The 24,012-nt window shown below is 34.9% G+C and overlaps 2 protein-coding genes and 1 long non-coding RNA gene across 7 annotated transcripts; 1 reads left to right on the plus strand and 2 right to left on the minus strand.

Moving 5' to 3' along the window:
- Window positions 1-964: 964 nt before the first annotated feature.
- LOC147408225 (uncharacterized) lies at window positions 965-6,337 on the plus strand. Its single transcript, XM_086432889.1, has 11 exons — window positions 965-1,334; window positions 3,619-3,796; window positions 3,879-3,997; window positions 4,094-4,206; window positions 4,333-4,490; window positions 4,593-4,684; window positions 4,772-4,915; window positions 5,498-5,577; window positions 5,664-5,713; window positions 5,915-6,043; window positions 6,165-6,337. Exons 1-11 carry the CDS (start codon window positions 1,008-1,010, stop codon window positions 6,179-6,181), a joined length of 1,407 nt encoding a protein of 468 aa, XP_086289015.1. The 5' UTR covers window positions 965-1,007; the 3' UTR covers window positions 6,182-6,337.
- A 2,160-nt stretch (window positions 6,338-8,497) lies between these two features.
- LOC147408226 (uncharacterized) lies at window positions 8,498-19,113 on the minus strand. Of its 5 annotated transcripts, XM_086437134.1 has the most exons (13): window positions 18,740-18,878; window positions 17,858-18,035; window positions 17,659-17,777; window positions 17,450-17,562; window positions 16,405-16,562; window positions 16,219-16,310; window positions 15,983-16,126; window positions 15,351-15,430; window positions 13,191-13,240; window positions 12,866-12,994; window positions 12,728-12,741; window positions 12,371-12,413; window positions 8,503-9,538 (listed from the first exon to the last, which is right to left on the minus strand). In XM_086437134.1, the coding sequence occupies exons 2-13, from the start codon at window positions 17,925-17,927 to the stop codon at window positions 9,444-9,446; spliced, it is 1,107 nt and encodes a 368-aa protein (XP_086293260.1). In that variant the 5' UTR covers window positions 17,928-18,035; window positions 18,740-18,878; the 3' UTR covers window positions 8,503-9,443. The 5 variants fall into 5 exon arrangements, with proteins under 5 accessions (XP_086293258.1, XP_086293257.1, XP_086293260.1 ...); XM_086437135.1 differs by lacking the exon at window positions 18,740-18,878 and having other exon boundaries at window positions 17,858-18,727; XM_086437131.1 differs by lacking the exons at window positions 17,659-17,777; window positions 17,858-18,035 and having other exon boundaries at window positions 8,499-9,538; window positions 18,740-19,113.
- A 2,296-nt stretch (window positions 19,114-21,409) lies between these two features.
- On the minus strand, window positions 21,410-23,987 carry LOC147408227 (uncharacterized). The gene is made up of 2 exons (XR_015177008.1): window positions 23,352-23,987; window positions 21,410-21,710 (listed from the first exon to the last, which is right to left on the minus strand). It is a non-coding gene; the product is annotated as an uncharacterized LOC147408227 (long non-coding RNA).
- Between the last annotated feature and the right edge of the window lie 25 nt (window positions 23,988-24,012).

The raw sequence follows: 24,012 nt of genomic DNA on the forward strand, positions 1-24,012 counted from the left end.
AAAATTATAAACTTGATAGTACAAAGGACCATTAAGAAATAAAAAGTTTTCTAAATATCTTATCAACCTAAGGTGTTAAACTTATGGACTATTTAGAAAGAAACCCTTCAATGAGGTCCTTCTAAGTAATTTTCCCTTGTTACCATCATCAAAGAAGAGGAGAGAGAGAGAGAGAGTGTGTGTGTGGATAGGGGCTTACGTGGCATGTTTTAGTTTAAGTTTAAAGCACTTTGGACTCCTAACTAAGTTGGTGCACGCAGCCCAATGGTTTTATCCTCCAATCACAGCATACCCCGTAGACAGCGTTTCCTATGTGTAGGAACAGAACACCGTACTGGATCATGACTCTAATTAATTCCATCTCCGTAATTAAAAATACAGGAAGGTTTACCGTTTCTAAGTAATTAAAAATACAGGAAGGTTTACCGTTCCTAAGCAAGATTAGGTGGCACCCATTTTTATGCGGCATGGGATTTTTGGGACCCACTAACCGTGTGGACATGTGATCCATCCCTTGGACTTGAAAAAGAATTTTAATCTAACGTTTAAAAATCATTCTTACGACAATACTATTATCAATAGATGCACATCACCAATCAAACTGATCTTTTCGTGTGTAGATTCATCGAAGGATGGACCACATATATCCATATAGTTAGTGGGTCACCCAAAATGACATGTGGCAAAAATAAAAATAAAAAAATTGGTGGTGCGAGCTGACTGGATCCCTACTCATGCCTAACAAACAAAATCTTTATATATATAGTTGGTGTGCGTTGGACGTGACAGATGAGATGCCTCATCCTCTCTTCATGTGACGAGCTTCTGTTACGGAGATGAGGTCCCACATTGCCCCTCCTCCTCATCTCCCTATTTATATAAGTTGGTTACAGTGAAAATTCGTTAAAAGGTTGCAAACAAACAACTACTTGTCACACTAATTATATATATATTTGATTATGTAAATAACAATTCTTAGAGAGAGAGAGAGAGAGAGAGAGAAAGAGATGGATTCTCTAAGGTGTGAGATGATCCTAATTGGCCTTGTTCTGATTTTTCTTACTGGAAATTTTGCGAGAGCTGATCAGATTCTACGGGATGATGACTATGAGGTTTCCGTCTACGAACAAACGCTGGATCATTTCAATTATAGGCCCCAGAGCTACATCACTTTTCTACAACAATACATTGTGGTGTCTAAGTATTGGGGTGGACCCAAGAACAACTCTCCCATCTTTGTTTATTTAGAAGGAGAACAAGATCTTTATCCTACTATCCAAAATATTTTAACTGCCAATGCACAAGAATTTCAGGCTTTGTTGGTGTTCATAGAGGTAAGACGAATAATCCAAACCAAATTGTTACTGCTTATTCCTACATTGGCTACCAATCATGGCCAAAAACTTTGGTTCATGATTCTTCTCTTCTTCTATTAATGTTCCTTCTGTATTATTTCAGGTTGATATTTTAATTTCATTGATTTTTCATGTTAGGTTATCAAGCTTTAGTTATCCACTTAGTTGTCTTTACAAGTTTGCTTGAAGCGATGTATGAGTTTACATCCTTTACTTTACTTACATGCCATGTTGATCTCTCATTTACACTCATATATCTTCTTGATTTTTATTTTTTCTTCCTGTTTTTTTTTTTCAAAATGAGATTTTTGCACCAAGAAATTTTGATTGCATGATTAGTTACATTGCTACAAAAAGATTTTCTTCTGTTATTATAGTTAGATCGAAGTTCCAGATTACATAATTTGGATTTTGTTGTTTTTCATTAACAATGCTCCTAGTTAACTCACTGGTTGTATTGAAAATTTTAGATTATGTTATGTAATTTTGATTGAGTTGTGACCGGTTCCTATAGCAATGTTAGATATCTACGTGGCACAATTTTGTTGGAGTTCAAATACATTGGGTTGCGTGCACAGCTTGGTTAAGAGACCAAGGTGTTTCAAACTCTAATAAAAATGTGTCATGTAGACATCTTACCTTTATTATACAAACGACACACCGTATTAGATCCTAAGTCATTTTGATTTGGATGAGTCTCATTAACATAGATGGCCGAGTCAATTCACAATATATTAATGAGTTTTATTGACATGTGATAGATGAGCCTTATGTGCGTGGTGGTTGAAATTATTTTATAATCGGTTTGACATTAGTTCAGTTGCTATTCATTGGATCCGAACAATAGCTTTCCAAGTAATTTAGGATTTCATGAATATCTGAATGGGGCGGTTCCATTTATCTAAAGTTTTGAAATAACTTGTTATGCCCTATTATTATTTTGAATCGTGATAATCTGACTATCCCACATGGCAAACTCAATCGACTATCCTGACTTGACAAGTTCGAACCGTAAATCTACATTCCTCGGGATACATGACTGCACTTCCCCATAAAAAAGTGTATCTCGAGGGAATCATGTCCTGAGGAGCACAGATCTACGGTTCTCGAACTTGTTGCATGAGGTAGTCAATTGAGTATGCAACGTGGGGTAGTCTGATTATTATTTCTCTCTCTCTCTCTCTCTCTCTCTCTCTCTTTTGTTATTGTTATATTGTTAATTTTCTTTCTTTTTTTTTCTTTCTTTATTGCAATTGTAGTATTTGCTTATCTCGAAGACGGCACTAAGTACTTTTTGATTTTCTAGAACATTAAACATGAAATGATATTGTCTCCAATCTCTTTTAAAATCCTAATGACCTTAAAAAAAATCAAAAGCATTGATAAGAAAACGAAGGAATATTCTACAACTTCACTAGGATTGAAGCTAACGAAACAAAGCGGGCCCAAAAGCCTGCCAAGTGTAGGAGGTTTACTGGTTCGGTTTGGCCCATAGACTAGCCAGCCCAATGTACAAAGGATCGGATTAAATAGGACTAAGTAATTAAATAGTGGTCAGATTAATTTTCAGGACCGCGTGGGCCAGGCCTGTTAAATTGTAGGGTTCATTTCTTTCTCTCTCCATCCCACCTGCCTCTTTAGTTGTACTGTTAAATTGTAGGGTTCATTTCTTTCTCTCTCCATCCCACCTGCCTCTTTAGTTGTACTAAAAACATATCCAAGCCTGGTAGCTAAAAAATTGGCGTGAATGCATTCGGACCGAATATATATAGTCTAGTAGGGCTCGAGTTTATTCATTTTTCCAACGGCTCAGCCCAATTCAATTAAAACTTGGATCTGCATGTGCTCCGTTTTTTGGTCCAATTAATGTACGTATGGCGTAGTTCATCGACACCCTTGACCCCGTATAAGTTAAGTTAAAACTTTTCGACAAGAAGAAAAAATAATGGGCAAAAAGCTAAAAGAAAAACGACGTGAATTAGGCAAATGTGGATTTGAACGCATATTTGCTTATTATATAACGAGAGAGAACCAAATAGTAGAAGTTGATGGCACAAAACTTGGAGTGATCTTTTATATTAAAATTTTATACATTGGGGAGTCATTTTGGTAGAAACACAAGAAAATTGCAATATTGCCAAACCACATAAATCTGTATCATATTCTTTCTTTTATTCATTTGATTTGCATTTAATTTATACTGCTATATCAATTTTCTACAGTTATATATTATAGTAGTTTTGTTGGTATTATTGTCGTCCAGCATCGTTACTATGGTGTATCCCAACCCTTCATGGGAGAAGTGCGAGATGCAAATAGTTATGGGTACTTGAGTTCTGAACAAGCACTTGCAGACTTTGCAGAGATAATTATGTATCTGAAAACAAATTTTTCTGCTGAGCATTGCCCCGTGATAGTTTACGGGGGTTCATATGCTGGAAGTAAGTTGCCTTCTTTCACATATATATAGTTAATTATTTTAGTAATTCACGAAATTGGTTTGATTCCTGAACCTATTTTTAGCGTTGGCTTCGTGGTTTCGATTGAAATACCCTCACATCGCATTGGGTGCTTGGGCATCGTCTGCTCCAATTAGAATTCAAACTGATGAATATGATACCGTTGCCACCAAACTCTTTAGAGTAAGAAATTACACGTAGCTAGCTTATAGTCTATTGTATTAATGTTAATGCTTATTGGAATTTCAATATAATAAGTTATATCGTGTTCCTTTGTAGGAAACAAGTGAGAATTGCTATCAGACCATAAAACAAAGTTGGGCTCTGATAGATGAACTTGGTTCTCGTCCAGAGGGACTGGCGTTCTTAACACAAAGGTTCCACATTTGCAGGTATTCATGTCCTACATTCTCTCATAAAGATTTGAACACACACACACACACATATATATAGACAACTACATAATTATTTTTTTAATTATGATGCTAATTCTTGTTATACTATCGTTTCTTTGCAAGCCCTTTGGACAATGTGGATGGGCTGAAGAAACTCCTGAGTTTAATGTATAGGGCTGCTGCCCTACATAGTTCCCCTTGGGAGGATCAAATCAAACCTATATGCAATGGCATAGATATAGTGCCTCCAAATGCCGATATTCTGACAAAAATATTTTCAGGTAGTGTAGCTTTTTTTTTCCTCTTCAAGTGTCACCCCCTTCTCTATTTCTAGAGTACATAAGAATATACACCAACATATTGACACTAACACCTTTCTATAGGTTTAAATAGTACTAATAAAGATGGACAAAGATGTTTTCATGTATTCAATCAAACTGTCGAAGATTTGAAGAAATTCCCATGGAACTTTCAGGTAGATTAATACTATTATCGTTGGCTCTGAATATTTTTTAGGAAAAAGTCTCCAATGTACCTAATAAATTTTTTACATTGTGTGCAGACATGCACTGAGATAATCCGACCTCCCGGAAAAAGCACCAATGATACCATGTTCCAAAGTCCAGATTACTTGGATCAGGAGATGTGCGAGCGCTTATTCGATGTCCCTCAGAGACCTAGTTGGCGTGCCATAGAATTTGGTCAGGTAAATATTTTGCCTATATTATTAAGTACTACTGATCTTTCCACAACATATTCCTAATTAGAGGTATAAAGAGTTCTATATATTTATAGAACTGGTCGAGTTGACTCCAGACTAGGCTAAATCAACTCATTTGGATTTCAAGGTGGCTTGGCCCTTGAACTCAATCTCCGGGTCAACTCAGAAAATGATCAAGTCAACTTGATATATCATTGAGTCAACTCATAATATTATCTAGTCAAACTTGTCAAAAACCCATGATTTTTCTTTCAAAAATCCACCATCTTCAAGTTTTAATCTCTTGAAGAGGAGGGTACAAAATTTTGCCACTGAGGTTGAAGATGAAATGTTTTGGAATCAAGAGTTAGAGTATGAAGATGAGGGCATTTTAGGTCATTTATATTAGTCTCTCATTTAAGATTTAAGATTGAGGTGAAGTTGTCAATTTGAAAACGTGGGACAAGTCAAATATTTTTACCAAAACGTGGACATTTTGAGTTAAGTTCTAAAAGTATATATGGTTTGCATTAAAAACCTTAAGACCAAAGTCTCAATGTTACATTTGCATTTTAATTGCTATTGCAGGATCTAAACTTGTCACTAAAGCGGTTTGCGAGCAACATTATATTTACGAATGGATTGAGAGATCCATTCAGCGCGGGAGGGTAATTAATTAATAAACACAATCGCTAACACCATATTAAAAAACTCAAAACAAACAGTTGAACTTATTTCATGGCTTTTGATGTAGGGTACTGGAGAATATTTCCGAGAGTATAATTGCTCTGCCTACTGCCAATGGTATAAGTTTTAATCTCATTTTATTCAATTTTATTTATAAAAAAAAAAAAATTCCTCATCAATTAATTTATGAATTCTAATTAATCTGATTATGTTAGTCAGGCTAGATGAAGGTTTCTGAAGGCACCATGTGAGGTACCCGAATGCCTCTTAGTAGGATTATATAAACTAATATTCTATATGAAAAAAATTGTTCTTTAGGTACTCACAGCTTGGACCTGTTTATGCCGGGTTCCAATGATCCAGATTGGCTAGTAGATCAGCGAAAGACTGTTCTTAAGATTATTAAGGATTGGATCGACCGCTATAATGCTGATCTTGGTTTAACAGGTTATAATCTGATATCTATTATTATTGAAATCTTTGTCTCAAAATTCGAGTTGTTTGACTCATTATTGATCATTACCCCTGGATTCTTAACATACATAATTCATCTTTTATTTTCTTGTAGGGGACAATCGACAGTAGTAAGATCTCTCTCTCTCTCTTTGAAAGTAAATGCTTGGATAAAGGAGAGGAAGAAAGATTTTTTTTATTTTTCCGCTGATCATTATATGAGTCGTATATTTACCTATTATCATTTGAGCAACTGTTGCCAAAGTAAATACATGAGTAACTTGAGCACTTCAAGAACATATCTACTTAGAATTTATTAATATGAATGATATATATATATATATATACATTGATAATTATCAAATCCTTTGGTGTGATTGGTGACTTTTAGCCCTTGGATCAGGCCCTTTTCTTTTACTTCCCAATCCAAAGGGATGGCCCCACCAACAATTCCGCCATAAGAGCCAACGAATTACATGCACACAATCTTTCTAGATTTATAAGTGCAACCAAACATTTCCTTGTCAGCTTCAGGGATGGAGCCAGGATTTTTGTTCAGTGAGGGTTAAGTACCTGCTCTATCAAGTTCGTTATATATATATTTTTTTCATAATGTTATTAATTTATTAAAATGTTATATAATTTCATTAAAAAAAAAAATTCTTTTAAATTTGATACAAGATTTTGAAAATGGATGGCTACTGAACTCCTACCGAACTCCCAAACTTAAAACTAAAATTCAACCGTAAAAAATTTATATATTTTTCAAATTTCATATAATTTTGTCCTCTACAACTCTAAAGCATCGGATCATGTTTTTGTACGTTAAGGTGAGCCCAAAGACCCATAGTAAGGGTGAAATCCTCACTAATTTAGTAATGCAAATCGGACTCTTGAATAACCTTTTTAAATATTAAAAACCGGATCAAGTTGTTTTATCTCTTTCTTAGAATGAAAAATAAAAAGAGGACAGGTAACCACTCACAAAACACTTTGTCTTTTTTTCTTCTTTCTGTTTTGGTCTTGATTCTTTTCATACGTTGTCTATATAATATTTTTTATTCTTATATCAAGTATAATAAAATAAAAATTACTAATATTATAAATTTGTCTATCATTATTTTCTTATAAAATTAATAATTAATAATTAATAATATTATAAAGTCGAATATTCACAACAACAACAAAAAATTATAATATTATATAATATAATAATTTAAAATATTACATAATTATTTTGATATTGTATAATATAATAAGTTGTTATTTTAATATTTAATAATAATCTTATAAATATCATATTATTATATTATGTCATTGAGCATAGTAAGCTGAATCGATTTCTTCTCCATCCTCAAAAAGGTTTCTACGACTCATTCTCCCACAAAATAATTTTTTTTTTTTTTAAACCCTAAAAGCTTTAAGCAAATCATGGTGCAATGCTGGTGTAAACATTAAACAAAGCAGGCTTCTTCAACTTACTACGTGTCAAAAGATTTTTGGAATAAAAACTTGGAGCAAACGAGGTTAGTACTTAGTAAAACTTTGATGTGCACATAACAAATAAATCAAGAAGATATATGGGTGTAAATGAGAGATACAAAGTAAGGGATGTAAATCCATGCATCGCATCAAGCAAACTTGTAAAGACAAACAAGCTGATAACTAAACCTTGCAAAATCAATGAAATTTGACAACGTTCATACCTTTGATTTTACGAAGGTTTGGCTCAAAATATAGTCTCAATATTACAAAATATTTAACAACATTCGTATAAAATCCTAACCCCCCCCCCCCCCAAAAAAAAATATATATATATATATATATATATATATATATATATATATATAATATATATATATATATATATATATATATATATATATATATATAAATCTAGCAAAAATAAAACAAGAGAGCTTCTATTGGCACCCCAACTTTTATTTATTTTCAAACATTCACTTTTTTTTTCTTTAATAAGTAAAAGTTAGGATGCCAATAGTAGCTCTCAAAGTAAATATTATTATTTATTTAAAATAAAAAAAATATTTTTTAAATATTAATAAATTTTATATTTTTATTTAATTCGTTAGTTTCAACTTGGACATAAGGAGTTTCTCAATTTTAAAACATTAAAATTAATTTTTCAGGTCCTTGCGAAGGTTACAAGTAAGAATTCACACATCTAAGACAACACTTTTAATAACTGAAATAAAGAAGAAAATATAACAGAGAAATAAAAGTAACAGTTTTCAAACATTAACATTTAGAAAGAGAGTTTTTATTGCCACACCAACTTCTGCTACTGCCACCCCAAGATTGTGCTCATTTTTGGGTGAGTTACATATGAATTGGGGTGGCATTAGCAAAAGTTGGTGTAGCAATAGAATTTCTCTTTCTAAATATTAAAATTTATGTCAACTTGGACATAAGGACTTTTTCAATTTTAAAACATTAAAATTAATTTTCAGGTTCCTGTGAAATTTACTAGTAACGATTCACACATCTAAGATAGCCCTTTCAATAACTGAAATAAAGAAGATTGTTACAGAGAAATAAAGCAACAGTTTTCAAACAATCTTTTAACCCCCTCAAACCCTCTATAAGAGATCCTCACAACCCAAACCTTTGCAAATATAACTAACAACAGTGATTGTTGTATGAAAAATATGAAGAAAGTCGAGAAGATGTCAGTGATCCTCATCTTGGCATGGATAGCAATGTCGATAGTGCCTGGGTTAGCTCGGCCTGAGCCTCAGGCAGAATTAGACACATTTCTATGGCCTTGGTTCCCTATTCCAAAGCTACCTATTCACCCAGAGATCGACCAATGTTGGACATCTCTTAGGAGTATAGATGGGTGTGTACATGAAATCTTCACGTCTTTCTTCACACAGCAAATATACTTAGGTCCTGCATGTTGCAAAGCTATAGGTGAGCTTAGTGAGTATTGTGTGCCGAAGATCTTCTCGTGGGGACCCTTCAACCCTTTCTTTCTCCCCTGGTTAAGAGCTATTGTATGTCTGTTAGAGGAGTAAAGACACCGCCCCCAATTCAAGGAGGGGCACCACCACAACCACCAATCCCGATTCAAGCACAACCACCAACTGGAGTAGCACCATCTCCAAGTGAAGGAGACAAACCAAATCCTAGTCAAGGAGGAGGAGGTGTAGTAGAAGGACCTGGTCAGGAACTTGGACAATCTCCAATTGAAGGAGTTGCACCCAAAGCAGAGGAGCACGGAGTAGCACCATCTCCAAGTGAAGGAGGAATAGGAACAAGTGTAGCAGAAGGACCTGATCAGGAACTTGGACCATCCCCAGATGAAGAAGGAGATGCACCAACAGCTGATCAAGGAGATGTTACGAGCCCTGTTCAAGGAGGTGCAGTGTCTTCAAATGAAGAAAACCATCCGCACGCATAGAGATGCGCAACTACTGAATGATTTATCAGTGTAACTGTAATCATATAGCATAGTGAGCTTGGTGCCTGTGAGGAAAACATGAAAAAGGAGGAAAATAATATTTTAAAAATATATATCATGAAAGACGTCAAAGGGATTGTAACAAGAGAATTATGGATGCCAATATCCTTGATTGCCTTCATATGTAATTCTATGGAATCAAAACAACACATCAATTCAAACATGTTTTTTCTGAGCATATGTTGTTTGGCCTTAAGACGCTATCTTACAAATGCATGACCATGATGATATTACCTCATTAACCGATTTGGTAATGTTATATTCTTGATATATGAAGAGTTGTCATGAATTTAACCCAGATCTTTTAATGATCTGCGAACAACATGTATGACTTGTTTAATTGGTAATGTATGATTTGGATTTAGATCCGACCCGTTTACCCTCTTTGTAACCCTAAATATATAAAGGGTAAAAAATAAAATCCTAAGATAGTTAGAGATATATACGAGAGGCAGAGAAATTGTAATCCTGTTCTTCTTTGATTATCATAGTGAAATCGTCATTTTCATCTGTGAACATAAGTCGATGTTTTGACCAAACCACATATATTTTGTGTTTTGTGAGATTATTTGTGTTCTTATTGATTTATAGTTTGGATCTAAGGGTATGTTTAATTGCATGGAAAGTAATTTTCCATAGAATTTGAAATCCATGAAAAAATAGTGGTGGAAAATAGATAAAGTTGGAATATCAAATTCCATTGTTTGATTTTGCTTGGATAAAATCATGGAAAAAACATGAGAAAAAAGAAGAAGAAGGAGAGGAGGAGAAGGACGAAGAAGATAAGAGGAGGGGGAGAGGAAGAAAAATATGAGGAGGAAGAGGGAGAGGAAGAAAAATATGAGGAGGAAGAGGGAGAGGGGAGGATGTGGTGGCGATGGTGACGGTGGTAAATGAGAAAGAAGAAGAGAAAACTTGGTGATGATTGTGGCGACGGCGAAGGTGTGGTGGTGGTGACGACGGAGATGAGAGAGAAGGTGGCCGAAGATGATGGTGACGGTGACGACAGTGATAACGACGATGAGGTTAGTGTGATGGTGGTGATAGTAGGGAAGAAGAAGATATGAGTGAGGATGAATTGAAGATGGAAAATATGGGTGGATTTCACTTTCCCACCTATATAGGTGAGAAAGTGAAATTTATGTTTTGGTGGACTTTTTGATTGGGGTGGAAAATGAATTTTCATTTCCATGTGCAATCAAACATTTGAAAAATGTCATTTTTCATGGAAATTAATTTTCCACCCTATTTTCCATGTACAATCAAACAAAAACTAAAGGTTTTTTTCTAACATATACAAATTGGTGTACTCTCAACCTAAATAGTTAGAATGTGAAGTTGGAGTGGAATAAATTTAACCATAAACTTAAGATTGCACATGCAAATTTAGTAAAATATGACGGCTTTGTGTTTTTCCATGTGGGGATGGATGAATTTTTTTATTGAACGTTTCAATCTACCTAGATTAATATGTTTTTTTTTATTTATAGAAAATTGTTGTTCTAGTAATTCTTTATCCCAAATGTCTAGAAATTAATATATTTGTAGGAGTAGGCTTTGGGTCATGGATTGAGTAGGTGGAGAAATAACACATGACTCACGAAATATATATGGGTGGAGAAATAACACATGATCCTGATTATATATGTATTGGTAGGATACGTATAAGTAGAGAGAGAGAGAGAGATTGGCTACTTAATTAGAATTTAAAAGAACTTTTCAGCTAATGTAACAAGGAAAATTCTTAGTTGCACTTATTCATCTAGATATATATAGATTGTGTGCATGTAATTCGTTGGTCCTCATGACCATTGAAATTGTTGGTGGGACCAGTCCACTCCTTAGGGTTGGGAAGTCATGCAATAGATCATGATCCTATCAAAAAGATCGGTATTGCTGAAAATATCGGACCTGCATTTCCTAGTGAAGTAAACCTACAACATGTTGAGCTGAGGTTGGGTTGCGCCAAGGCTGAAAAAAGCACCTCATCCATACATACACCACCATTGGAATTCAAAGAATTCCAACATTTACGGACCTCTGCATCCTTTAATGGGATTTTAGATTTAAAGACCGTTTTTTCTATGGGTGTCAGAATGTTCAGAGGACCTAACCACAACATAAGGATGATCAACATCTCCCTGGCCCACTTCATTCTACCAATCAATTCTATTTGCTGATGCTATGTTTTATGTTCTAGTTCTGGATGGAATTGGGCATTATTAACTCTCTGATCCAATGGTAAAAAATCACCAATCAGGCCAAAGGATTTGATAAGTATCAATGCGAATAATGTAACATTCATATTAATAAATTCTGAGGAGAATATATGTTCCTCATCGAAGAGTTTCAGTTACTCATATAATTACATTGGAAAGAGTTTCTAAAATGACAAATGGTAAATATATAATATAAAAAAAAAATGTTTCTTTTTGTTAGACTTAACCCTATGATCCGAAGTATAAAATCAAGCAAGAACACAAGAATCTCACACGACACAAAATATACGTGGTTCGGTCAAAGAATTGACCTACGTCCACGGGCGAAAACGGCAATTTCACTATATCAACCAAAGAAGAACGTGATTACAATTTCTCTCTGTTTCTCGTATCTTTCACCCACCCTTTAGGGTTTCATCTCTTACCCTTTATATACTTAGGGTTACAAAGAGGTTAAACGGGTCGGATCCAAAACCAAACCAAATGGGGAAACCCCACACATTACCAATTAAACGGGTCATGCGGATCGTTAACGGATCTCAAAAGATCCGGGTTGAATCCACGACAACCCTCCACATACAAGAATAGAAGACATAACCAACACTTTTTTTCCCTTACCCCAATCCCCCACACAGTCCCAAAAGAAGCGCCATTCAAGTATCTGGTTTCAAAGAGAGATGGGTTAGATTCCTTGTACTACTGAAAAAAGAATAAAACAAGCCGTCCTAAATCCAATGATCAGGTATGAAGATAAATCATATATCCATCCCTAAGATAATTTTTTTGATTATTGGATTTCATATTTTAATGGTCAGGATTGCATATTTCTTTTGTTTTGTTCATCAGCTAGCCTATGGACCCCCCCAACCTATTATTATTACCTCACTGTAGGAGTCAATAGGCCAAGTTGGAACAGGAACGGATTACAATGACAATTACAATTACAAGAGAAAGAGAGAGAGAGATCTTACTCACTCGTCGATTCTCGTCTGCAAGAAAATAAGAAGAATTATGCATGTTAAGAATCAAGGGGTATTAATCAATGATGACTCAAGCAACTTAAATTTTGAGACAAAGATTTCAATAATAATAATAGATATCATCTGATCATACCTGTTAAATGAAGATCAGCACGATAGCGCTTGATCCATTTCTTAATAATCCTTAGAACGGCCTTACGTTGATCTACTAGCCAATCTGGATCATTGGGGCCCGGCATAGTCATGTCCAAGCCGTGAGAACCTAAAGAACCAAAAAAAAAAAATATATATATATATATATATATATATATATATTGTAGATCAGTTTATATAATCCTAGTAAGGTGAGGTTTTTGGGTGCCTCACATGCTGCCTTCAAAAACCTTCATCTAGATGACTAATATAATCAGATTTTTTTTTTTTATATGAAAAAAGAAAATGGGAATAAAACTTTATACCGTTAGCAGTAATTAGAGCAATGATACTCTTGGAAATATTCTCCAGTACCCTACAACAAAAATCATGAAATAAGTTCATCTGATTCTGTCGGAGTTTTGTAGTTGTAGACACCCCAATTTGCACGAACCCATAGGAAAATCCAAATTTTCTCGAATTAATTTCGATTTAGAACTCAAGTTCTTCGACGGACCCACATTGCTATTTTGCATCATTTTCATGCATACATGCATCATCTCATATCATTGCATGCCCATGCCTTGTCCCTAATCCACTTAAACCTATGCCCATCACCCAAACCCAAATCCAAATCCATATCCCAAATCCAAATCCAAGTCCATGTCCTAACCCAAAACCAAGTCCATCCTAAGCCCAAACCCAAGTCCACATCCCTAACCCAAAACCAAGTCCATCCTAAGCCCAAATCCAAGTCCATATCCCAAACTCAAACCCAAGTCCATTCTCTCACCCCTTATATGATGACACATGTTGATACCTCATAAGCCCCCAATACCCAATGCATCATCTAATTGGAGGGTCAACTTTCCCTTTGTGAAAACTCAAGAATGCCCTTCTCAAAAGGTTTAGTCAAACCAAAAAGGTTGTTTGGTCTTTGGTAATAATCCATAAAGGTGAGGGAACTTCCCATTATACCCTCAAAAGGTGGGAATCTTCAAGTACATACATGGAGTTCTCCCATTGGTCCATTTCAAAATTATACTTCTACCCTTACTTTATTTGTTATTTACAAATGAACCAAAGTCTACTTTTCACCTACCACTTCACCTTTACACATGTCATCCTCCTATTCACCCTCCCAAATGTGCTTTTGTTTTCCCATTGGTCCATTTCAAAACTACACTTCCACCCTTGCTTTATGAGTTATTTACAAATAAACCAAGATCTACTTTTTACCTACCACTCCACCTTTACACATGTCACTCCCTCATTCACCCTCCCAAAAGTACTTTTGTTCTCTCACCTCTATTTACCAAAAAACCAAGGATCAAAGCATGCTTTTAGGGTTTCTTCACAAATGTCATCTTTACCCCCATACAAATGAAAAATTCAAAAAGAAATAACCTAAATCTCATGTCCATTTTCTTCATTTTTAGGGTTGGACCACTTTATCCCCAAAAGTCTTCCAAAAACTCTATAAATACCTTCAATTTCCATGAACAACTCATGCTCTCAAAGCCCCATCTCTCAACCTAAAACTCTACAAAAATTCCTACTCATTCTCTCATCTTCTAAACATCAACTCAACCCTTAACCATCTCATTCATCTCTCAAGCCTACTCTTCAAGGTCCAAGTTCACCATCAAGGGACAAGGTAGGGTTTAAGATGTAGTTTACTTATTTCAAAGTTTGCATTCTCTTCTTCTAACCCTCTCTTTATTTTATTTTTAGAAAGCCTTAGGATGTAATGTATACCCTCTCCCATCCCCGGTAGATTGGACTAAGGTTCGATCGAAAGGATGGGGGTTGAAGCCCTTTTCACCTCAATCTCATGCATCATATTGTACACAATGCACACACTCACCTATGCATGGCAATGATGAAGAAATGTGTCACCCTCTTGAGGGGGTGAAACACTAAGTTTCTAGCCATGCATACATGCATCATGGTTGTGGCCTTAAGGGAACTTCATCATGGAGTCTCTCTAAAAGTTCAAACCTACATTCATATTCATAAATTTAATGTGGCTACATGGGTCATTCTTTTCCATAGAATGCCCCTAATGTCATGTTAAAAATAAAAAACCCTTTGTTAAGGGAATATTCCACTTAATGCACACACTACTCTTACCATACATTCTCATGCATTTTAATATTTGTTTTCTTGAATTTTTTACAAAATAAAATGGCCAAGCAAGGTAACCACCTTTGGTGGAGAGGATGGGGTGCCTAACACCTTCCCCATCCTCTAATCGGACCTCCTTACCTAGATCTTAGGTAGACCTTGCCCTTTCCAACAAATGAGAGTCACTACAATGCCATGGAAAAAATGGTTTTCAAAAAATCAATTCGGGTGTCCATTCACACCCATTTCCAAAAAAGAATGGTGGCGACTCCAAACAATGTAGTATTGAGGTTCATTGTGAACATTTCATGTCTACAGTAGTATGGTGTAATTAGCAATCGTGTTTATTAATTAATTACCCTCCTGCACTGAATGGATCTTTCAATCCATTCGTAAATATAATGTTGCTTGCAAACCGCTTTAGTGCAAAGTTTAGATCCTGCAATAACAATTAAAATGCAAATGTAACATTGAGAGTTTGTTCTTAAGGTTTTTAATGCAAACCATATATACTTTTAAAACTTAACTCAATATGTCCACGTTTTGGTGAAAATATTTGACTTGTCCCTACGTTTTCAAATTGACTCAATCTTAAATGAGAGACTAGTATAAATGACCTAAAATGCCCTCATCTTCATACTCTAGCCAGGTACCCTTGATTCCAAAACATTTCATCTTCAACCTCAGTGGCAAAATTTTGTACCCCTCCTCTTCAAGAGATTAAAACTTGAAGATGGTGGATTTTTTACAAGTTGACTAGATAATATTATGAGTTGACTCAATGATATATCCAGTTGACTTGATCATTTTCTGAGTTGACCCAGAGATCGAGTTCAAGGGCCAAGCCACCTTGAAATCCAAATGAGTCGATTTGGCCTAGTTTTGAGTCAACTCGACCAGTTCTATAAATATATAGAACTCTTTGCACCTCTAATTAGGAATATGTTGTGGAAAGATCAATAGTACTAAATAATATATGCAAAATATTTACCTGACCAAATTCTATGGCACGCCAACTAGGTCTCTGAGGGATATCAAATAAGCGCTCGCACATCTCCTGATCCAAGTAATCTGGACTTTGGAACATGGTATCATTGTTGCTTTTTCCTGGAGGTCGGATTATCTCAGTGCATGTCTGCACACAATGTAAAAAAAACTTTTAGGTACATTGGAGACTTTTTCCTAAAAAATATTCAGAGCCAACGATGGATAACAGTATTAATCTACCTGAAAGTTCCATGGGAAGTTCTTCAAATCTTCAATAGTTTGATTGAATACATGAAAACATCTTTGCCCATCTTTATTAGTACTATTTAAACCTATAGAAGAGTGTTAGTGTCAATAGGTTGGTGTGTCAATATTCTTATGTACTCCAGAAATAGAGAAGGGGGGGGGGGGGGGGAACAAAGCTACCTGAAAATATTTTTGTTGGAATATCGGCTTTTGGAGGCACTATATCTATGCCATTGCATATAGGTTTGATTTGATCATCCCAAGGGGAACTATGTAGGGCAGCAGCCCTATACATTAAACTCAGGAGTTTCTTCAGACCATCCACATTGTCCAAAGGGCTTGCAAAGAAGCAATAGTATAACAAGAATTAGCATCATATAATTAAAAAGAAGAATAATGTCGTTGTATATATATTTATATACATACGTGTTTTGTCTTATATGGGCAAAAATGTTTGGAATGGACTGATTTTTTGTGAGGATGATCTCTATGGTGAGGAGATCATCCTTGCCAAAACTAAGCCCATTATGAAACTTCTAACCCCATGTTTATAAGTTGAAAAATTTTAGACCATCCAATTTTTGTAAATCACTTTTGATGGGGTTAGAAGTTTTAGAATGGAATGATTTTTTGCAAGGATGATCTCCTCACCATAGAGATCATCCTCACAAAAAAATCAGCCCATTCCAAACCTTTTTAACCATATAAGACAAAAATGTTGTAGTTTTATAAGTAATTTTACGTGTCTACGGAACCCACCCTATATATATATATATATATATATATATATATATATATATATAGGGAGCGGTTCATGGGATACAAGTAAAATCATATGTCAAGAGAATGGTTTTTAAAAATATGGGTTAGAAGTTTTGGATTGAGCTGATTTTTTGTAAGGATGATCTCTATGATGAGAAGATCATCCTCACAAAAAATCAGCCTAATCTGAAACTTCAAAATCCATTAAAAGTGATTACTAATTATTGGTAAAAAATCGATGATCCACATTCTAAATCACTTTTGATAGGATTAGAAGGTTCAGACTGGGCTGATTTTTTGTGAGGATAATCTTCTCATCATAGAGATCATACTCATAAAATATTAACTCAATCCGAAATTTCTAACCCATATTTTGAAAAACCATTATTTTTACATATGTCCCATGAACAGTCCCCATATATATGTGTTCAAATCTCTATGAGAGAATGCAGGACATGAATACCTGCAAAGGTGGAACCTATGCGTTAAGAACGCCAGTCCCTCTGGACGAGAACCAAGTTCATCTATCAGGGTCCAACTATGTTTTATGGTCTGATAGCAATTCTCACTAGTTTCCTACAAAGGAATACGATATAACTTATTATATTGAAATTCCAATAAGCATTAACATTAATACAATAGACTATAAGCTAGCTACATGTAATTTCTTACTCTAAAGAGTTTGGTGGCAACGGTATCATATTCATCGGTTTGAATTCTAATTGGAGCAGATGATGCCCAAGCACCCAATGCGATGTGAGGGTATTTCAATCGAAACCACGAAGCCAACGCTAAAAATAGGTTCAGGAATCAAACCAATTTCGTGAATTACTAAAATAATTAACTATAGATGTAAAAGAAGGCAACTTACTTCCAGCATATGAACCCCCGTAAACTATCACGGGGCAATGCTCAGCAGAAAATTTTGTTTTCAGATACATAATTATCTTTGCAAAGTCTGCAAGTGCTTGTTAAGAACTCAAGTACCCATAACTATTTGCATCTAGCACTTCTCCAATGAAGGGTCGAGATACACCATAGTAACGATGCTGGACGACAATAATACCAACAAAACTACAATCAATTGTAGAAAATCGTTTGCACGAAATAAAAATTAAAATGCAAATCAAATGTATCTCTTTTTACTTTTTTCTTTTTGAAAAGTTTCATCTTATATCGGGTGTGCCGATGAGCTAGGCCAGACTTGCATTAATTAAACCTAAAAACGTAGCCCATGCTATAATCTAATTTTTAATTGAATTGGGCTGAGCCGTTGGAAAAATCAATAAACTGGAGCCCTAGTAGACTATAGTCACAGTCCGAATGCATTCAGGCAAATTTTTGGGTTAGGTTGGATTGGACCAGGCTTTGATATGTTCTTAGTAAAATAAAAGAGGCAGGTGGGGTGGAGAGAGAGAGAGAGAGCTGGCCTTTTAATTTAACAGGTCGGGCCCACTCAGTCCAAATTAATCCGGTCCTTTGTATATTGGGCTGATCCGAACCACTAACCTGAAGTCCAAGGCCTGTTTATTTCATTGGACCCAATCCAAGTAAAGTAATAGAAAAGAAAAAATGGTGTTTTCTAATTATGTTGAGATTGAGGTCCCACCGACCAATGAAAATCATTATTCAAAATTACGGAAATAGTGAGGATACAGAACGGTGTCCCGTTTGTATAGAATTCATTTCAAAACTTTAAATTTTATATCATCTACAATTGGTAATGAGTGTAGGAATAAGGAGTGTAAAGTACCTCTATGAACACCAACAACGATTGAAATTGTTGTGCATTTGCGGTTAAAATGTTGTGGATTGTAGGATAAAGATCCCCTTCTCCTTCCAAATAAACGAAGATGGGAGAATTGTTCTTGGGTCCACCCCAATACTTGGACACCACGATGTACTTTTGTGTAAAAGTAAGGAAGCTCTGGGGCCTATAGGTGAAATGATCCAGCGTTTGATCATAGTAGAAATCTTCGTATTCATCATCTCGTGGAATTAGATCACCTCTCACAAAATTTCCAATAACAAAACACACAACAAGGCTCACTAGGAGTATCTCCCACCTCATCGAACCCATCTGTCTCACTCTCTCTCTCTCTCTCTGTTAAAATTTCTCTGAGACTAAGAATTGTAGTCTTGTGTGTGTTCTTCCTTCCTCCTGCTCTCCCTAGTTAGTTAAGATGAAAATTAGTCAAACGTCACATACTTGTCTCCATATAATGCCGAAAAAGGGAAAAGTTTTCCACTTGGAACAATGGAGGAAAAATCTCTCATGTGACGAGTTTTAATTTGTAACAAAGATAGAGGTCCAACATTGCCCTTCAAGCCCACCAACTCAGCTTCCATATGTACGGAAAACTTGTTTATTAAAGAACCTATCCACATCTATATATATATCATACATTTAGATTAGTTAGGTGATCTATCACACCGTTTCTGGGTCTGATCATCTTTATAAGATTATTCTCTATTGCAAACTACTATAATCAGAAAAAGTCTCAATTCCTGCTCTCATCAAGTTACTGATCTCATTGAAAATTGGACTAACCCCATGATAATAGATGTCCTATCATATTCATAACCTAACATTCCTTGATTACCACAATATCGTTTCATCCATATACATCTCATCAATATCTATATAATAATCTAATAATCTCCGATATATAAATCGATGTGCGTACCACCCAAGGAACAAGTTTTTTCAATTGGACGAGCTCATTTAATTTAAGGTCTGGTTAACGTGTGCCCTAAGGCACATCTAAATACACTTTGGGTCTAAACATGTGGGGGTATTTTGGAAAAAAATTAAGGGCATTTTCAATATAAAATTCAATTTCCTTGATGTAATTAATGCACTTTAACGTGTGCGCCATTCAGGGCAAATGCTAACAAAATCCTTTCAATTTCGTTTGAAAATGAAAGAAAAGTAGCATTGGCTGCTTTGAAGGCTAGCATGCTTCTTGAAATGTATACTTCGTCGCATTGAAAGTTAGTTCCAGTTTTGTGTTTTGTTATGATTATTGATATGGTCCGATGGAGATCGAGATGGATTATTTCCTAAAGCGTATTATTCTGACTTTTTAAAGATGGTTAGGTAGAGGCTTCGATGCAGGGATGTTGACCTCTTAAGATTTTGGTTATACATAGTTAGTGTCCACAAGCCACTCTCTCTCCTCGGTATCTCTCCGCCATAATTACAACTTAATAAATGCTTTGATGCTAATTTTCTGAGAGAGGAGACCTGTAAGAAGACATCATCACATCAAAAGATATGGCCTAGGATATGGATTTTATCAATGGATCAGAGCAGACCCAAAGCCTAATCCATTCTGATCCAATTACCTTGGGTATGGATTGAGTAGTTGGTTTTCATAACTGACAAGATCTAACCACCTATTAGATTGGTTGTCAATCAACAATACTTTAATAGTTTAAATATATAAACTATTTTATTTTTTCAAATATGCATATATCAATTAAATTTTCTTTGATTCTTTTTGCACATTATACATACATGATTGATTTCAAACCCTAAGATGATAATATTATCAAATTGACGCTAATCCAAAATCAGCATAATTCATTAACAACCCTAAGGATATGCGACTCTTTATCAAATTAACTTTCAGTGGATTGACTCACCCTTATAAGAGAATGTCAAGGAAAACCAATACCAAGTGTTCAATTTAAGAATTAATAAAGAAACCTAATTGTGTAAAGCTAGATCTTCTTTTAATTCTTTTGTGTTTATATATTAGCTTTTTTAGTAACTCAGATTCACATATTTTATTTTATCTTATCTTAATCTTGTCCCTATTAGAACCTTCAACCTGCATCTTCTTTCTAATTAGAACTGTTAGATAAAAATATATTACAAAGAAGGACTAAATATATTAAAAACTTAGGAAGAAATATAATCAATGTCTCAAGTAATTAAATTTTTTTATTTAAGGTGTTAGCTAACTTATTTGGTAAAGTTAATGGATGATTATATCACCGTGTTACTGATCACTTTAAAAATCGGAATCACACCCATGATCATATGATTAATAGATGACCTATCATTAATATAATATTCCTTGATCACCACAATATCATTTCATCCATATATCTTTTCATGATCTAGATAATAATATCAAGTTCTCTTCGATATAAATCGATGAGTGCCCAAGGAACAAGTTTTATCAAATGGAGGAGCTCATTTAATTTAGAGAGCTTCTATTGCCACAACTTTTTACCAATGCCACACCAAGATGTGCGCTAATTATTTGGTGACTTACTTATGAATTGCGGTGGAATTAGCAAAAGTTGGTGTGGCAGTAGAATCACTCTTTAAGAGTTATTATGCTTCTTGAGATGTATGGTTTATTTACTTATCCAAGAGGTAATGAGAACATATTTGAAAACACTCCAGCAATAGCCAAAGGGGTCTCAGTTATTTGACCTGCAAAATGCTGATTAATTAACATTCGGATACAAAATCAGAAACAATCCTACCATATTATTATCGTAAATACCAAAGCAATATACAGTCTCAAGTATTGGAAGGCAATAGTTGCAGGTTGAAGACGAACAAGATCCATCAAACCAGGGCATTGATTCATTCTTGTTCTTGTATATAAAATCTATTGAAGTCGACTCACACCCATTGGCACCACCGTGGGACAAGTAGCCCGACATTGCCTTCTTACAACAACAATAGACACAAAAACAAAGAACTAAAAAACAAAAATAGTTCTCAGAATCAGAATTAATTGACCAAGTAACTGAATGTATTTTACAAATCCATATAGCCAAAGAGACATTGCAGCTTTAAGTCACTAATAATGATGATGAAGGAAAAAAACTGAGTATCAATTACCCCATGAAATTTGATATGAAATTTCCAAGCTAAGCACAACATTGTGGTTTGATAGACTGGCAAACCTCTAGAGGCAAATAACTCATTTTAAGAATAATATATTTTGTTAAAGCCATGATAAGATTTTTCAGCCTGTAACGCTGTTCTTAGTTTAATTATTTTGGTCAATTAAAATATAAGTGCATTACAAGATGCTTGCAGAACATCAAGAGCATAAATATGATATATCTAATATGGCATTGTAGTCCTTAGTTAAATCATATATCAACCAAATAAGGTGAATCTGGTTACGAACAGGTAACGAATATAATTCAAAATCATAATGTTGATACCCAAAATCATAATGGAAGTAAGTTTTGGCCAAGATCAGAATGAAACATTAACTCCAAAACGCTTAAACATTCCAGTTCTCAAGATGTTTCAAATTCTTTTGAAATGATTCAACCAAGACTCTTTTGGTTTTTCTACCAATTGAAACAATGCCTCAAGATTTTAAACCTTAAACAAATAGTAGAAATGCAAATTAACCATACACACCAAATGTGACCAACTAAGTGACCCAAATTGCCTGATGGGTATTCTTGAACTTGTCTTAAAGGGCATATTTATTCGAGCGTTAACTGCTACATTCATATTTTATTTGTGCATTATCACAACATCATTGAAGAAGAAAGAATCTTGATACTGAATGGGGGTATGAGGGGAATTAATCAACGAATTGCCCATTGAATCAGCTGAGTCCATTATTTGGAGAATTTTTTCTGAAATGTGTAGCAGTGGCATATGCAATTCGTTAACCCTCAATTGCCCCGAGTAAATAAAAAAAAAGATATGTATGCAAGGTAATATATTTATCCATCCATTTTTTTTATTTTTATTTTTTGCGCAATATAAATAACTTCGCAATAAGTTGATCAAGAGCACAGTTAATGATAAATGTGAACTTTTATATAGACTAACACCAATGCCTTCAAAAAATAGAGTCGTCCTAGACCGGCTTCCTTGGACACTGCCTTGACATGGCAGTGTGCAGAAAACCATAGATTTGTTTCCTTGAGATACAAAGAGAAAAATATATGGTTCTCCATACACTGCCATGTCAGTGCAGTGTTGAACGCAGTGACAAGGATAGTTGTGTTTTCTTCAAATTATGAACATAGAATTTTAACAACCATAGGCCCATGACCATTCCATGATTCTCTCATCCACTCGATTATAACTGTTTGTTACAATGCGAAGAAGATACCAATTTTTATTTTTTTCTTGAAGATTTAGCTCAAGCTTCTCTTATTATTTAAAGATGTGACTGGTGACCGTTACTTCAATAGAAAAATCAGATTTGATATAGAATTTTTTTGGATAATTTCGAAGAACGCGAAGCAACGTGGATCGAAACAACTTTGAACCAGGTAACAAACTATATGCATTCTGATTCATCTTAGAAGGAAAATTAATCATCTTTGCAACAATTACAAATTAAAATTTTGAGATTTCTAACCTGAGTCCAGCTTTTGAAAACTCACAATAATACGGAATCGTAATTCGTAATTCCAAATAGCCTCGATAACAACTATAGCCTTCGATACGGATGCAGAAGCCAAAGTTGAGGGGATCGAGAACCGTAGCCGAAGAGGCGAACCTTCGAAACCTCTTTCTCTCCCGGATTTATCGAACCCTAAATTCAATAATTTGTTCGGGGAAGATAATCCTCTGTTTGATGAGTGGAGACGAGTATTAAACACTCCTCTGTGGACAGCATAGACTGCAAAAATGGTTGCAGAACGAAGAGGATTTGGAGAAGGATTGAGTTAGGGTTAGGGTTTGATGGTGAGACGAATTTGAAAGAGAGACGAGTAGAGTTTATTAACATGGTGATCTTTGGAGATAGAGATACTGAAGAAGGTTTGATCAGCGAGAACGAACTTCGCATCGATTGGAATTTTGATCTCTGTAAACTCAATAGCATAGATACAGTTATGTTTGTTTCAAGGTTCGCATCGATTGGAATTTTCATCTCTGTAAACTCAATAGCATAGATACAGTTATGTTTGTTTCAAGGTTCGCATCGATTGGAATTTTGACCTCTGTAAACTCAGTGGCAAATTTTATTGCCACACCAACTTTAACTAATAGCACCCCAATTCATATGATATATGAGA

The sequence above is a fragment of the Akebia trifoliata genome, chromosome 3 (assembly GCF_017979445.1).
Source record: "Akebia trifoliata isolate Shusen 1 chromosome 3, ASM1797944v1, whole genome shotgun sequence".
NCBI lineage: Eukaryota > Viridiplantae > Streptophyta > Magnoliopsida > Ranunculales > Lardizabalaceae > Akebia > Akebia trifoliata.

Bases quoted from the DNA above. Each gene is read 5' to 3' on its own strand.
- LOC147408225 (XM_086432889.1), top strand. From the start codon at position 1,008: ATGGATTCTCTAAGGTGTGAGATGATCCTAATTGGCCTTGTTCTGATT. The intron at 1,335-3,618 runs GTAAGACGAATA...ATTGTCGTCCAG, and splicing joins CTTTGTTGGTGTTCATAGAG to CATCGTTACTATGGTGTATC. The intron at 3,797-3,878 runs GTAAGTTGCCTT...ACCTATTTTTAG, and splicing joins CGGGGGTTCATATGCTGGAA to CGTTGGCTTCGTGGTTTCGA.
- LOC147408226 (XM_086437131.1), bottom strand. From the start codon at position 19,066: ATGGGTTCGATGAGGTGGGAGATACTCCTAGTGAGCCTTGTTGTGTGT. The intron at 16,311-16,404 runs GTAGCTTTGTTC...ACTCTTCTATAG, and splicing joins TCCAACAAAAATATTTTCAG to GTTTAAATAGTACTAATAAA. The intron at 12,995-13,190 runs GTATAAAGTTTT...TTGGTTCTTTAG, and splicing joins TGCTCTAATTACTGCTAACG to GTTCTCACGGCTTGGACATG.